The sequence below is a fragment of the Triplophysa rosa genome, linkage group LG11 (assembly GCF_024868665.1).
Source record: "Triplophysa rosa linkage group LG11, Trosa_1v2, whole genome shotgun sequence".
NCBI lineage: Eukaryota > Metazoa > Chordata > Actinopteri > Cypriniformes > Nemacheilidae > Triplophysa > Triplophysa rosa.
Window position 1 is genome coordinate 22,899,301 of NC_079900.1, and position 12,921 is coordinate 22,912,221.

The 12,921-nt window shown below is 39.2% G+C and overlaps 1 protein-coding gene across 1 annotated transcript; it reads right to left on the minus strand.

The window, feature by feature from the left end:
• Positions 1-1,431: 1,431 nt before the first annotated feature.
• nptx1l (neuronal pentraxin 1 like) lies at positions 1,432-6,683 on the minus strand. Its single transcript, XM_057347025.1, has 5 exons — positions 6,154-6,683; positions 5,286-5,493; positions 3,718-3,962; positions 3,303-3,482; positions 1,432-2,719 (listed from the first exon to the last, which is right to left on the minus strand). Exons 1-5 carry the CDS (start codon positions 6,592-6,594, stop codon positions 2,498-2,500), a joined length of 1,296 nt encoding a protein of 431 aa, XP_057203008.1. The 5' UTR covers positions 6,595-6,683; the 3' UTR covers positions 1,432-2,497.
• Between the last annotated feature and the right edge of the window lie 6,238 nt (positions 6,684-12,921).

The window sequence follows — 12,921 nt, forward strand, 5'->3', positions numbered from 1 at the left end:
TAATAGTCAATTTATGTAAGAACATGTAATTATTAAGACGTGTACAGTTTGTTTTTGGCATGCGAGTGTGTCTGGGGGCCAAATCCCACCTTTCTCCCCAACCGATATTTTACTATGTAAAACTGAACTTGACAGCCCAACCTGAAACAACTATTTTACAAGGTGGTGATTTCTTATGAATTACTTAAAATAAACAAATGTATAGTACAATGCAATGTAAGTCGCTTTGGATAAAAACGTCTGCCAAAATGCATAAATGTAAATGTGGTAACGGTTTAGATTACGGCCCGCAATGAACCGCATAATTAAACAGGATTTACAGCGTAACGAATTGTAACAATAATGTACCTCTACATTACATATCTGTAGGTAAAGGGGAACAATATTCAAAGTTTGGGGAATAAAGGGGTAAGAGTAAGGAAAATGTAAAAAATATTTATGAGGGAACTGCATGCCATATAAACATCCAAATCAAACCCCTCTTGAAATACTTGATAGTCTCAAGAGATCAATGTTGACTTAGCACATTTTACACATTAAAAATCAGCAAAATAACTCATAATTAAAAGAAATGATTTGTGACCAACAATCCTAAAATCAATCAAATAAAAAATCATCCTAAAGTCAAAAAAATAGTTACCCCTTAGTTTTAAAATACTTACAATATAAATATTTTTGGAATTTCCTGACTTCTTTATTCCCCAAACTTTACATATTGTTCCTCTTTACCTACAGATATGTACTGTAGAGGTACATTACTGTTACAATTAGTTAGGCTGTAAAATCTGGTTAATTATGCGGTACATTGCGGGCCGTAATCTAAAGCGTTACAGTAAATGTAAATTCATAAAATGTGAATGGTATTCTTAGATTATTAGAAACAATGCAAGAATGAAGCCCCACCCCTAAACATCCCTGCGGAAAGCTGACGGTACTTCATACAAATTTGCCACCTCATAAAATAGTTTCAAATGAGTTTGTGTTGGACAGCCAGTAATAATTATACATTTTCACTGTACCTGAATGCAAAAAGTCTAGTTGTTTAAAAGTGCGAATAGATGAAGACAGAAAGCACGCCTTGATTGGACTGATCGTATTTACACATGTGGATGTGCGATTTCTGATTCAGATCACACAGATTTTTGTGCAGCCACAGAAGACTGCAGTGCCATATTTATTTGTAATTTGGTTATTTTTAAAAATGCCACCCTTGAACACCAGACAAAAACACAATCACTTTATTCATATGGTCGCCTTCTGTCAAATTGGAAAGAATAAATTGCCAATTGGAGGAGACGTGCTGGTTCTTATGCAAAGCTGCTGGTAAGCCAACACTTTCTCTGAATTAGTGTAATTGTACTCCGAGCACTTTCTGCAAAGCATTCTTCTGATCGTTGGAAACAAATCATTAAAAGGCATTCTCACACTGGCTCTTTTTGATATAACAACTTTTATTACAAAAATTAGACCTTTTTTCATCTTTCAGTGCTGCCATGCTTTTAGCATATAACAATACAGTATAAAATCTCAACCCAAAATGAGCTAATAAAAGCTGATTTTCATTGATGCTGTTGCAGCATTTCGATGATCATGCTGTTTTCTGTACACGTAACATTCCTTGAACAATACAAACACCTGCCGAACACGCCATGACTTGAAATGAACAATAACTCATCTCACCGGCCAGCTGAATTGTTACGAGGTGTAATCAACATAACGTTCAAATCGGTAGTTACACAAGGAAAGAAATAGATAAATAGAAGCACACAGCAGAAAATGACGAATGTGTCGAATTTTGATCTTTTTCAACAGCCCAAGGCACCCAGGCTTGAAATGTGTTGGCAATTATTACGTTTTATTTTACAAACGCGCACACACACACACACACGTAAACGCACACACGCCAACCAACGAAAATGCTTCAAGCAGGAGGTGAAACGACAGAATTAAACCACAAGAAAAAGCAAAAGAAGAACAAAAACAGAAGAACATAATTTTGTACTCGTCTTTGCTTGTTTTACATTCTACATCCGTAGTTCACAGTGAGTATCCCAGGCAGTGGGTAGATCTATCTAATAATCCTGATGGGCAAGAAGGAATTTAAGTGGTTTCGGACATCGACTATACAGTATGGCTTCCTGCGAGAAGGGAGGGAGAAGGGTCAAATGATCCAGGTTCGCCGAGATGTATGTGCCGTATCACGTTAAGTAGTTTTCCGGTATGGCGTTGATTGCTCGAAAGAGGACCGGAGGAGAGCAAAAACACGGCGTCTAGTTCTATCAGCAACTCAAGCTTTTGCCTTCAAGATCCAAAAATGAAGAGAGAAAAACGGAGAAATGTTAAGAGACGAGAATTGTTGAAACACCTAGAAAATCCCCCACGATACCGATGTCCATGATTGTACTTGTTTTAAAATGTTCTCTGAAAGTGAATGATTGGACAACAAAGACCTGGTAACTCGTATCTCTCACTGGTTTCGAGATTTCTGTGCTTTTTTTCAGTTCAGCTGGCGACAGGCCTCGAATGTCCATTTCGAAGCCCCTCCGTAGATCTCAATGTTGGTTTCCAACCAGGAGAAGATGTTCCCCACTTGTGCTTTGCTGCTGCAGGTGGCCAAGTTATAAATCTCTCCCACGGACAGCTTTCGATCCCAAATGTTGAAATTCGCCATGTCGCCGACAAACGCTTGAGTGGCATCGAAGCCTCCGCCGAGAGTGTCCTGCGAGATCACAGATTCATTTCAGATGCTGATCAAATAAATGCATTATGACTTCAAAGCCTGTTAACCTTTGAAGCTAATTTCACCCTAAATAATGCATGTTGGCTTTTCATCCCTACAGTCTAAAGTTGTTTCATCTAAAATCCTGTCTGTCGGTTTTGCAATTGTTTATCATTGGAGGGTTTCACGTGATATACAATTATTATTAGCTCCGTTTCAAAACCTATTGAGCTACAGTTAGCATGTTGCTAGTCAATACTCGAATAAGCACACAAATATGTTGTGTTGTTGGAATAAACTAGAAATGTATGGGATAGCGATACAGTATACCGCTAGCCATCTTTTTTCACTGGGACCCCACAACGAATTCTGGGATTGTTCCATCAATGAAGGATGTGTGCAATTCTGCCATTAAATTTACATGTAGGGTATTTTTGCCATGGCACTTTGCATCAGTTTCTATTTTCTGCTTGCATAGCTTTTTAAAGAGAGCCATGTTCTTGGTTTAACATTAAATCAGTTTCATGTAAATGTCACATTTTGTCATTGTTTGATGAGTGAAGCATGGACAGAAGATCTGTACCTGTTCTTGTCCCAGAATCAGGACCCCCTGTGGTTTGATTGGATGATACGGAGCCAGACTGTCCCCATTTCCCCTCATTACGCCATCCTGGTAAGCTTCCCACACTCCATCTCGGGTGGTCCAAGTGACACAGATGTGATGCCATTTACCGTCATTGATGAGGAAAGGCAGCTTGGCAACCTACAAATAAATAGAATATGTAAAACAGATGAAATATTTGATGCAACTTTCCTTAACAGCAAATAAAATGCTATTGTTTAATAATGAATACAAATATTTCATAATAATCATTTTGGTGAATATCTAATTGATCTATCTATATGCCTTGAAAATGACACATTCCACTGTTCTATTGTCAATTTTTTTTTAAATCACTTGTGTGTGCTAGGCCAGGATTTCTTTTGTTCAAAAGCACCTTATCATTGATGAGCAGTTCCATCGGGTTGTTTCCCCACTCGATGAGCACCAGCTCATTGGCCTGACCAGGCACTGCATAAGAGAAAGGCGTCCCCACTCCTGGAGAGGCGTTGGATTTGATCCACAAGCACACTGTGAAGGCGTACATCTCCGGCAGGCTCTTCTTCACTTTAGCATACATGTAGTTGGTCCTCAGTGGGAATGTCAGCTGAAATTTATCCAGGGGTCTGTTTTCCTGTTTACCTGTCATTACAAAAAGCATTTTAATCCTTAAGCAATATTTCACACTGTAGTGTGCAATGGCAAAATGGAAAACTGTGTAGTGTGAAATGACAAATACATATTACATTACGTTACGTTACGCTTTACATTTGCTGCGTATACATTTATCCATTCTTATAAACAAGTATGCTTTAAAAATGACTTATGGTCACTCAGTTTATATTACTAAATTTTCTTTATTCCATCCTTTGTTTCTCTGAAAAGACCACCAGTGTGATGTCATCGCACCCACTGTTCGATACGTGATGCATTCTGGTCAAATAATCGTGTTATTTGTCATCATTCAGTCCTCCTCGTGACATTTCAAACCTGTATGGCTCTCTTTCTTACGTAGCACACAAAGGATGTTACGGAGGAAACCAGCGCATACAATGAAGGATCAGCATCAATCACAATAATCCATGCAACTTTTGTGCTGAATCCCAACTCTTCTAAAGCCAAACAACGCCTGTATATAGAACCAATTCCATTTGTGGGTCAACCGGTTTTCATTTTATGAAATAAAACGTACATTTTATTTTGCACATAAGCACATTCAAACAAGATGTGCCGAATACCTTCGCCATCACAAAGTGCTTTGAGAGCTGCTGTTATAGATGCTATCTATCTGCCACAAAGCATAAATCATATGAAATCGTTTTATTGGAGCCGTAAAGACGTTGACGTGACATGCCCTATGGCACAATATTCAGTCTAGTGTTTAAATGATACATGATTTTAAATAGTTGATTCTTATTCTTATGGTTCCACATTTATTTATAATTTCACTTACATTCACATTTATTCGTTTGGCAGAGGCTTTTATCATTTGTAATTCACTATCAACTTTAACTTTAACCCTTAATGTAACATATTTGATCAAAATGGTTCATTTTGACGTCACAACCTTTTTCTAGTGTTTTAAATGACTGCATGCCAGCTTTAAAGTTAAGGCGCTGCAAAGGGTTTTGCGCCACGGGTACATTTAACGACTGGCGAAAACGTGATTCACATGAATAAAAACGCACAAAACACATGAGCTTGCAAAAACTCCCCGGTTCCGACTTCTATATCCGTAAATCACGCCGTAAAAGTGGTTTGGTGGAATTGGATATGCAAAGCAATGCAGCTCTTTAAACCCCCTCCCACTTTTCTTCTGCGACACGCCAAAAAAACTACAAAGGCTCTTTATCCACGCTTTCTTGTTCGAGACATCTGTTCTCGTAGACGAAAAATGAAGGAATCACCCGTGACATGTCCGCACAACCTTTATCTGATAGCCGGGGCAGAAATGTGCACGGTTACCTTTCTCTAGATCTGTGATTCTCTGCTGCAGTGAGGTGAGAGTCGACTCGACGCGCCCGCGCTGCTCGCTCTCGTTGCGCATCCCGGGCTTTCCCTCCTCCAGTCCGTTCACTCGGGACAGGACCTGCTTCTCCAGGTCGTCAATTTTGTTCTGCAGAAGATCCTTTAGGCTGTTTGCCTGGACGGAGTTGTTATTCCGACTGAATTGCTATAAAAACAAGTTTGAATAAGAAAATGGTCTTGCGTTAAAACGTTTATTTAGGAACGGTACAGGATGACTTTAATGCCGTACTACTACAGCCACACTGTGATACTATGGTGTGAAGGAGTACATTATAGCTTTATAATTGTGTCCTGTAGACGTAAATCATGTAGACGTAAATATCGTTTAAAATTAAATAAACAGAGTTACTGTACAACATAGTATTTGTATCCGCTACTGTGGTTGTGGATTCATACAGTAGGCTACTGCACGTTATTGAAAGTCCTAAAAGACAAATTGACTATCATTGTTGTTTTTTACTAAATTAAAATAAATTCACATAATGTAAAGCGTAAAGTAAATAAAAAGTCTGCATTAAAAGTGAAAAAGAATGGTCACTTTAATAGTATTTCGGCGCCATGGTGTGAAAGATTTACAGTATAGCGTGAATCTGTACATTTTGTCTCTGAATTTCCGTCCATTAGTACGTTTAGTAAATATATATTTTTAAATATATGTATTCATTTTAAACGAAAATTTAGCACTGTGGTATTTAAGTTGAGTGTTAAAACAAAATACATTTCAGAGAACTGATTTGGCAAATAAAATCTTTCCACGAAGTGTGCTCAACAAACACAACCTAACACACTCTTCAGCAGAACATACCTCCAGGTTTTCCAGCCTCTGCTTGAGGGACTGTAAAGTCTGCGAAAGTTGAGCCAGTGTATCCGTCGGACCCCTCGACACATCTCCCATCGTGTTCTTAGTGCCCGTTTCTTTCCGCCGCCCCCCGACCCTGGTGTCTCCGGGCTCGGGCGCACTCTGACTCTCGCATCGCGTCAACTTGGATGTCAGTTCCCTGATCGTTTCCTTTTGGTTCATGATTGTTTCTTTCTGTTGCAACACCGTCTCTCTCAGCTGCATGACCGTGCTCTTCAGATCCTCGCCGGGTACGCTGTTCTGCAGTGTGGCGGCGCATATGTCCATATCCTTGGGCACGGACGTGCAAATGAACTGGGTCTGTCCAAAGTCCTGGCTCATACCGTTCGCCAAGAGACAGGAAAGTATCAAAAGTTTCCTGTGCATTCGTCTTGCTCCGGCCTCCATGCTGTGTGTCCGTTTCGTGCTGAAGAAGTAACGGGAGTATTTCAGCACTTCTCTCTATGGACAGCTCCTCCTTGTTGTAATCCGGTTGTGGTGCGCTCGTGGCTTTATATAGCGAGCGCGCTCTGCGGTGCTGAGATCATTATCTCCCGCCCCTGGATACTACGGTAGAAAAAAAATTATAGTTTCGGTAAATGAAACTGGTCTTGCCCCCCAGTTTGCCCCTTAGATTTTCAGTTTTCCAAAGCTTAATGTGTCGTGTCACTGGCAGATTTTCAGCTTTGCGTAGGATAGATATTAGGAAAGAAGAGAGAGATGTTCATATGATATGGTATTCTCATGTCACTTCAAAACTACACTGTATCTTTCATTGAAGAACATCCTGGCCACTCTTTTCTGTATAATAATATACAGTCTAGATGAACGGACTAATATATTTATCAGAACAAGAAATTTCCTTTTAGATTTTGTTAAAATAAACATTTTTATAAATAAATCTTACTAATCTCATAATTTTTTAGCACAGTGTAACCAAATACCATGACCCTATTCAACAATATATCCGCCTGTAAAATGTTATTGTATTGATTTGGTAACCTTGCCATTATAAATAATTGAGGGCAGATTTTATTTCCGCTCCTGTCGTTTCCTGTCAGCTATGTCCACTTCACTAAACGGGTGTCTGAAAACAATCACTAAGGGAACAACTTCATTAGTGATGAAAGCATCATTGCAGTATCAGAATAATTATTGATCCTGTGCTCTCCTGAGACACACCCACATTGTCACTGACTGTAACATCAATTCCAGTGATTGTGTTATTGAGTCGTTGGAGGATGTTACTGCGGATTAAACATCACGTTGGTGCTGCACTCACGGTTCTGTCAATGACCAGGCTCGTGAAATATTGTGTGGGTCTGTCTTTAAGTGTCGCAATGAGAGCTTAAAGTACATTACAGCGACCATATGTGATGCACCAATGAGCCGTAATCATTACACCCAAATATTCTGCTTTGTGATAGCAACCACAATAATACAGCTAGGTAGTAAAGTACAATATCACAGGATACAAGCTGCACAACTGGTCCCTTCCTGGAGCATCAGCTGAAACATTTACAATGCATAGTGTTACCCACACAAAGGCAAAACCCAAGGGGAACTCACATGACTTGAAACATTACAACATTATAAAATACTGTAAATGTATTTTAGCAAGATACAGGTCAGTACAGGTCAGAATAAAGTTGAATATCATTTAGGCGTGAACTGTCTGTAGCATTTTTAATAACTGTATGGTGGATAAAGAGTAAAATATTACTGCAGCTTAGTTGCCAGCATTTGCTTGTCTGAGTTATAAAAGAAGCTGTGCATGTGAAACCGGGTACGGCAAGCATCAGATTAAACATAAAACAGCGGGTTTAGCGCTTATTTGGCCAGCTCTCATTGACCACCATTCCATTGCCCTGCCTAGTTAAGGGCTTTTCTAGAACATGTTAAACAGGAGATTTAATTGACTTGTTGAAATTAAGATAGACCAGAGCTGTGGGTAAGGAGCTTTGTATCACACATGCCCTCTTGTCCAATCGTACAGTACTTGAGCTGACATCGTTTTGGGTTTTCTCCCTTATGAAATAAAGCTTTCCAAAGCATCCAGGATGTATTAGATGTTGTTTTAATGATGTAACCACCTCCGTGTTGTGTAATAGCTTTGTTGAGAAGAGCATTGTGGGCGATCCCTCACCATCGGTCTAATGATTATTTTCTTGCACCTTGTGACAGTCGACAGTTATACTTTCTTTCAGCTACAGCTTCCCTTTCAGAGTAAGGCTGTTATTGAAAGACAAATGACAATAAATGTTTAGTTGTAATTTTCTAAGGTCCTTTCACAGGTTTGTCCTTCAATATTCATGTAGTGCTAGTAATAATGCTTAAGGAGATTTTCAAATATGTGCCCTGGTACAGCCCAGCAATAAAATGACCAGAAGTTAACAAAGTACAAAGTTAATTCATAAATCTGCTTCCTACCCACAACACAGCCCATGCAACTAACACCAGCCACCCATTCATCCTTTTCCAAACCTGCTTGCCCTCAGCAGGTCTGTGGGTGGCCTGAGGCCCAACTTACACCATTCATTGTCACATTTTGACTCTACCAAGTCTACATTTTGGCAATGCCACAATGATGGCCAATGCAACAGATCCCAATAATGGGCCTCTACATCCTGGGTCCTTCGCCAGCTTGTGACTCTAGAGAAACAATAACATGTTTAGTCAAAAGTTCACACTACACTCTAATGTGTTAAGTTATGCCCTCACGCCTCTGGTATGTGTGCAAGATTTCATGAGTTTTTTAACGTGCCACAGCAACATCCTACGCACAGTAGACACATGCGTTAAATAGAGAGCTACAGAGCCACTTACCCAGGCCTAAAGGCTCACAATGCGATGTCAAATCCCATGATATGTGAAGCATACCAAGTGTCTCACAAACACCTCGAACAACAAAAAAACAAATATTAATATTATATACTTTGCCATGGCAACACTTTTTGGGATGTCAGGAATCCTGTCACGGTTTAACATCAGCAGTGTTTTTAGTAGCATCATTCTATTCAAATGTGAAGTTATTGGGGTATGATATAAGAGCATGCCCATAATAACCCATAATAACTATGACCAGACATCAGACAATGCACAGAGAAGATATGTAAAACTTCCTGTTGGCATTTTTTTTCTATTAATGTATTACTTTGCTCTGGCAACACTGTTTAATGTATCATAACTCTGTTTTCAATCTATCAACTTTGGTCGGTTGAAATAATGTTCACCAAATTTGATGAACAAATCATCTTGAAGAATATTTAAGGATGCAATTTTAAAAATGTTAATAATAAATCCGAAGTGTCCTGACTTCGAGTTGGGCAGGGTTAATAGGTGTACATTTAAAAGGGCTGACATTTATGCAATAATAGGAAATACAAAATAAAAACAAAACTAAATAATAATAAAAATAAATTATTATTTATTTATAATATCGTTATTGTTATTATTATTATTATTATTATCGTTATTCTTATTATTAATATTAGTCAAATGTGAATTTTTATCATCCTGGGGCATGGTTGGATATTAGCAATTACCTCACAATACATATCAAGATGCAATACATTTCAGTATCATAACTGAATTGCGTAAGAAAGTGTAACTCTATGCGAGAGACACAGCGTGTCTGCGAGATAAAAAAAATGTGTTCTCTGATTGTATCAGGTTTTATCTCTCCCCTGTCTCCCTGAAAAGGCTCTGGGATTTTCTCTGGTTTCGAAACGGACCAATCACAGCTTTTTTGATCTGCGTGGGCACGATGCGTAGGTACATTTTTAAAGAGCTGCGCGTCAGGCTACGGATGCTCAGAACTGCACAGAAGTGATTTTGCTGTTACAAGCACACACGATCTCATCGTGCACAGTGTCAGTGAAGAGGATGGTTAACAGTGTAAATGTGACCTGTGAGAATAGATGTGTCAGGTTCATTTGTCCCACATTACAAAGTAAAATCCTTTCTGTGTGGTGCAGCACTAAATGAAAGAGGGCGCATTTTATCAGCGCTATTAGATACCAGTTTGCTGAGTGTGCCGTGGAGCACCAGCGCTAATGTGGCTGGGTGTGCTCAGACCCATTCAAAAACCCCAGACACTATCTTACTGGAAAAGCAAATCTAATGTACAATTCACTGCACCCAAGACGGGTTATCCAAACTCCCTCTCTCATTAAGGTGTGAAGCAGAGAAACTGTTGTAGCTCACATTCTCTCACGCACACACGTAAATACTCCAGAGTTTCGTTACAAAACAGACTTACACCTGTTGTGTTCTGCCACTAAATAATGTATCCCCCTTAACAGCAGAAACACAGTGAGTAATGACAGAGATCTATGAGTGTAATTTCACATGGTGCGTCTCACCTTACCTCACATAAGGAAAAGAGCCACGGCAGTATCTTTTAAAGTTGTGTTATGGCACTTTGTCTAAGAGCAGTTTTTCAGCTGAAGGCTTCTACAGCTTTGAGGGTTATGAGAGGTTAGAGCCCGGCCGCTGCTAATAAATGGCAGATGTGTAATTCTTGGCTGGCACAGCGGATGGTTGTGAGGTCCTTATAAGTTATGTTTTACTCTAGGTCCTCTGGCCATGTTCGTTATTTGTCGCTTTGCGTTGAGTCACAAAACTTTTGATAGTGTGATCTCCCTCTACACCCTTAAAGGAACATTTCACCCACAAAAATTGATTCTGCTATTATTGACATTATTATTTACTTTTCTAAACAATGACGGTTACTAAAAATAAAGAGAAGCATCGGCTTTTCTTTTTGAAAATAGTCAAATGTTGTCAACAAACACCCTCGCTTGTCTTTCCTGTCATAAACAAGCATGACGTGCCATGTTGAATCTTAAAAGTTGCTTGAAGGTCTAGTGTGTGAAATTTAGTGGCATCTAGCTGTGAGGTTGTGAATCGCAACCAACGGCTGACTCCACCCCTCTCTTTTGAAGCACTACGGTGGCTGACACAGAACTAAGATGTCGTTTTCACTTCTTTGCCGAAACACATTTACTTGTTTGTCCGTTTTAGGGCTACTGAAACAGTGGTGTATGTAGATAGAAATAGCTTATTCGAAGGTAATAAAAACATAACGCTTCTTTAGGTAAGGTCTTTATACACCTCTGAAGACAAAGTTATGTGTATTATATTATATTGCATTTCTATCAATAGATCCTCCAAAAAAATTACACATAGCACCTTTAAGAACTTACATTTTTGGCACATTACATCAGAAAACTTGCACTATATTGCATGGTTCATATCAACTGTTTTGGTGTTTTTGATGGTCATTTTGAAACATTGACAGACATGGTTTCTATGAACTGTTATTGCATGAGAAAGACTTTTTTGAAGAGTCTTAGAGTTCCTCATATGTTTCACTGGAAACATTTACATGTTTACCATTAAGTCCCACTCATGACCCGCCTCTTGAATTTCCCTTTCTGAAATATTTTGGGCTAATCTGATGATGGCTTTCAGCCTCTGATACGAGTGTAATGCTCTCGGCACTATTTAACACAAATTTAATACCATATTTACCTTCATTTCACTGAATTGCATAATGTTATGCAGAGAACGAGCATAAATAATGTGAAACCAATCTGCAGTCTGCCTGAGCCTGGTTAATTCTCTACATGGCCAATGACACCGGGTGGATTAAGTTATCTGCTCTCTTCCGGCTAGGCTGTGTTTCTCCAAGTAGTCGTGGTTAGCAGTATAATTTATGAAAGTTGATCCTTCCATTCCCAGTTTTCACAAAGCACTCATACAACCACAACCCATCAAAGAACCTCCGTGTGCTACATTATAATGTGCGATGATTTGTTCATGTTAGTGCTTTCTTGGGAAATCAGTATTTCCGATGTTTTAAGTGGGCTTATTTTTTGTACTAAATGGTTTCTGCCTCTGTGCGTTTCTTCGGTAACTTAATTTTACATGCAAGATTTTAAATACTCTATGTGAGAACTTACACCCAAAGTAAAAAAAAGACAAAACAACACGATTCTATGTTATATCAGCTGTCTGCAAATTTATGACATTGCATGTGAACATTTTTGTCCAAACATTGTGTTCATTTCCCCCCCAAAAAATAGTCTTTTCACCTGATATGTCATAGATGAAAGCATTTGTGATGACATTTTTTCATACCAAAAATCTTTATATCCGTGATATTTTTCAACTCCCCACCTACACCATTAGCGCCATGAATTTCTTGCTCTTTCAGAACGTAATGAAGCCCTAGAAAACGTCCCGGCGCTGTCACATCGTCCCCTACACTCACAGTAATGAATTTTATTACTGCATCATGGAGAAAAAGGCAATTAAAGCTGCGCTCATGGGCCGAGATCATCCCGCAGGATAGATGTGCTCAGTCAGAGGTCGCAGCGCTGACTGGAGACTCTCAACGCAGGAGAGTTTCAAATACCAGCCCACTATATCTACCCCACAATGAGGAATATCCCCGAGTACAGCTAATTAAGAGCAGACTGAATCGCTCATGGTCACACGGCATCAGCGCACTCCACTTCTTCATTACATTTCCCTTTACGCTTTACGGAGAAATGTGTTTTTAGCTTTCCACCGAATGTTTTAGTATAGGTTCAAATTGGATTATTTTCTTCTAAGTCTTCCTAAATCGATATCATATATCATCAGAGTGGAGTTAAACTCATTCTGTTCTTCCATTATTTTGTTTTTCTTCTCTCTCAGATGCGCTTTGTCTCCAGCTATACTGATGGG

Coding starts and splice junctions, on each gene's coding strand:
- nptx1l (XM_057347025.1), bottom strand. CDS start 6,594: ATGGAGGCCGGAGCAAGACGAATGCACAGGAAACTTTTGATACTTTCC. Junction 5,494..6,153: donor AGAGGCTGGAAAACCTGGAG/GTATGTTCTGCT, acceptor TTGTTTTTATAG/CAATTCAGTCGGAATAACAA. Junction 2,720..3,302: donor TGATTCTGGGACAAGAACAG/GTACAGATCTTC, acceptor GTGATCTCGCAG/GACACTCTCGGCGGAGGCTT.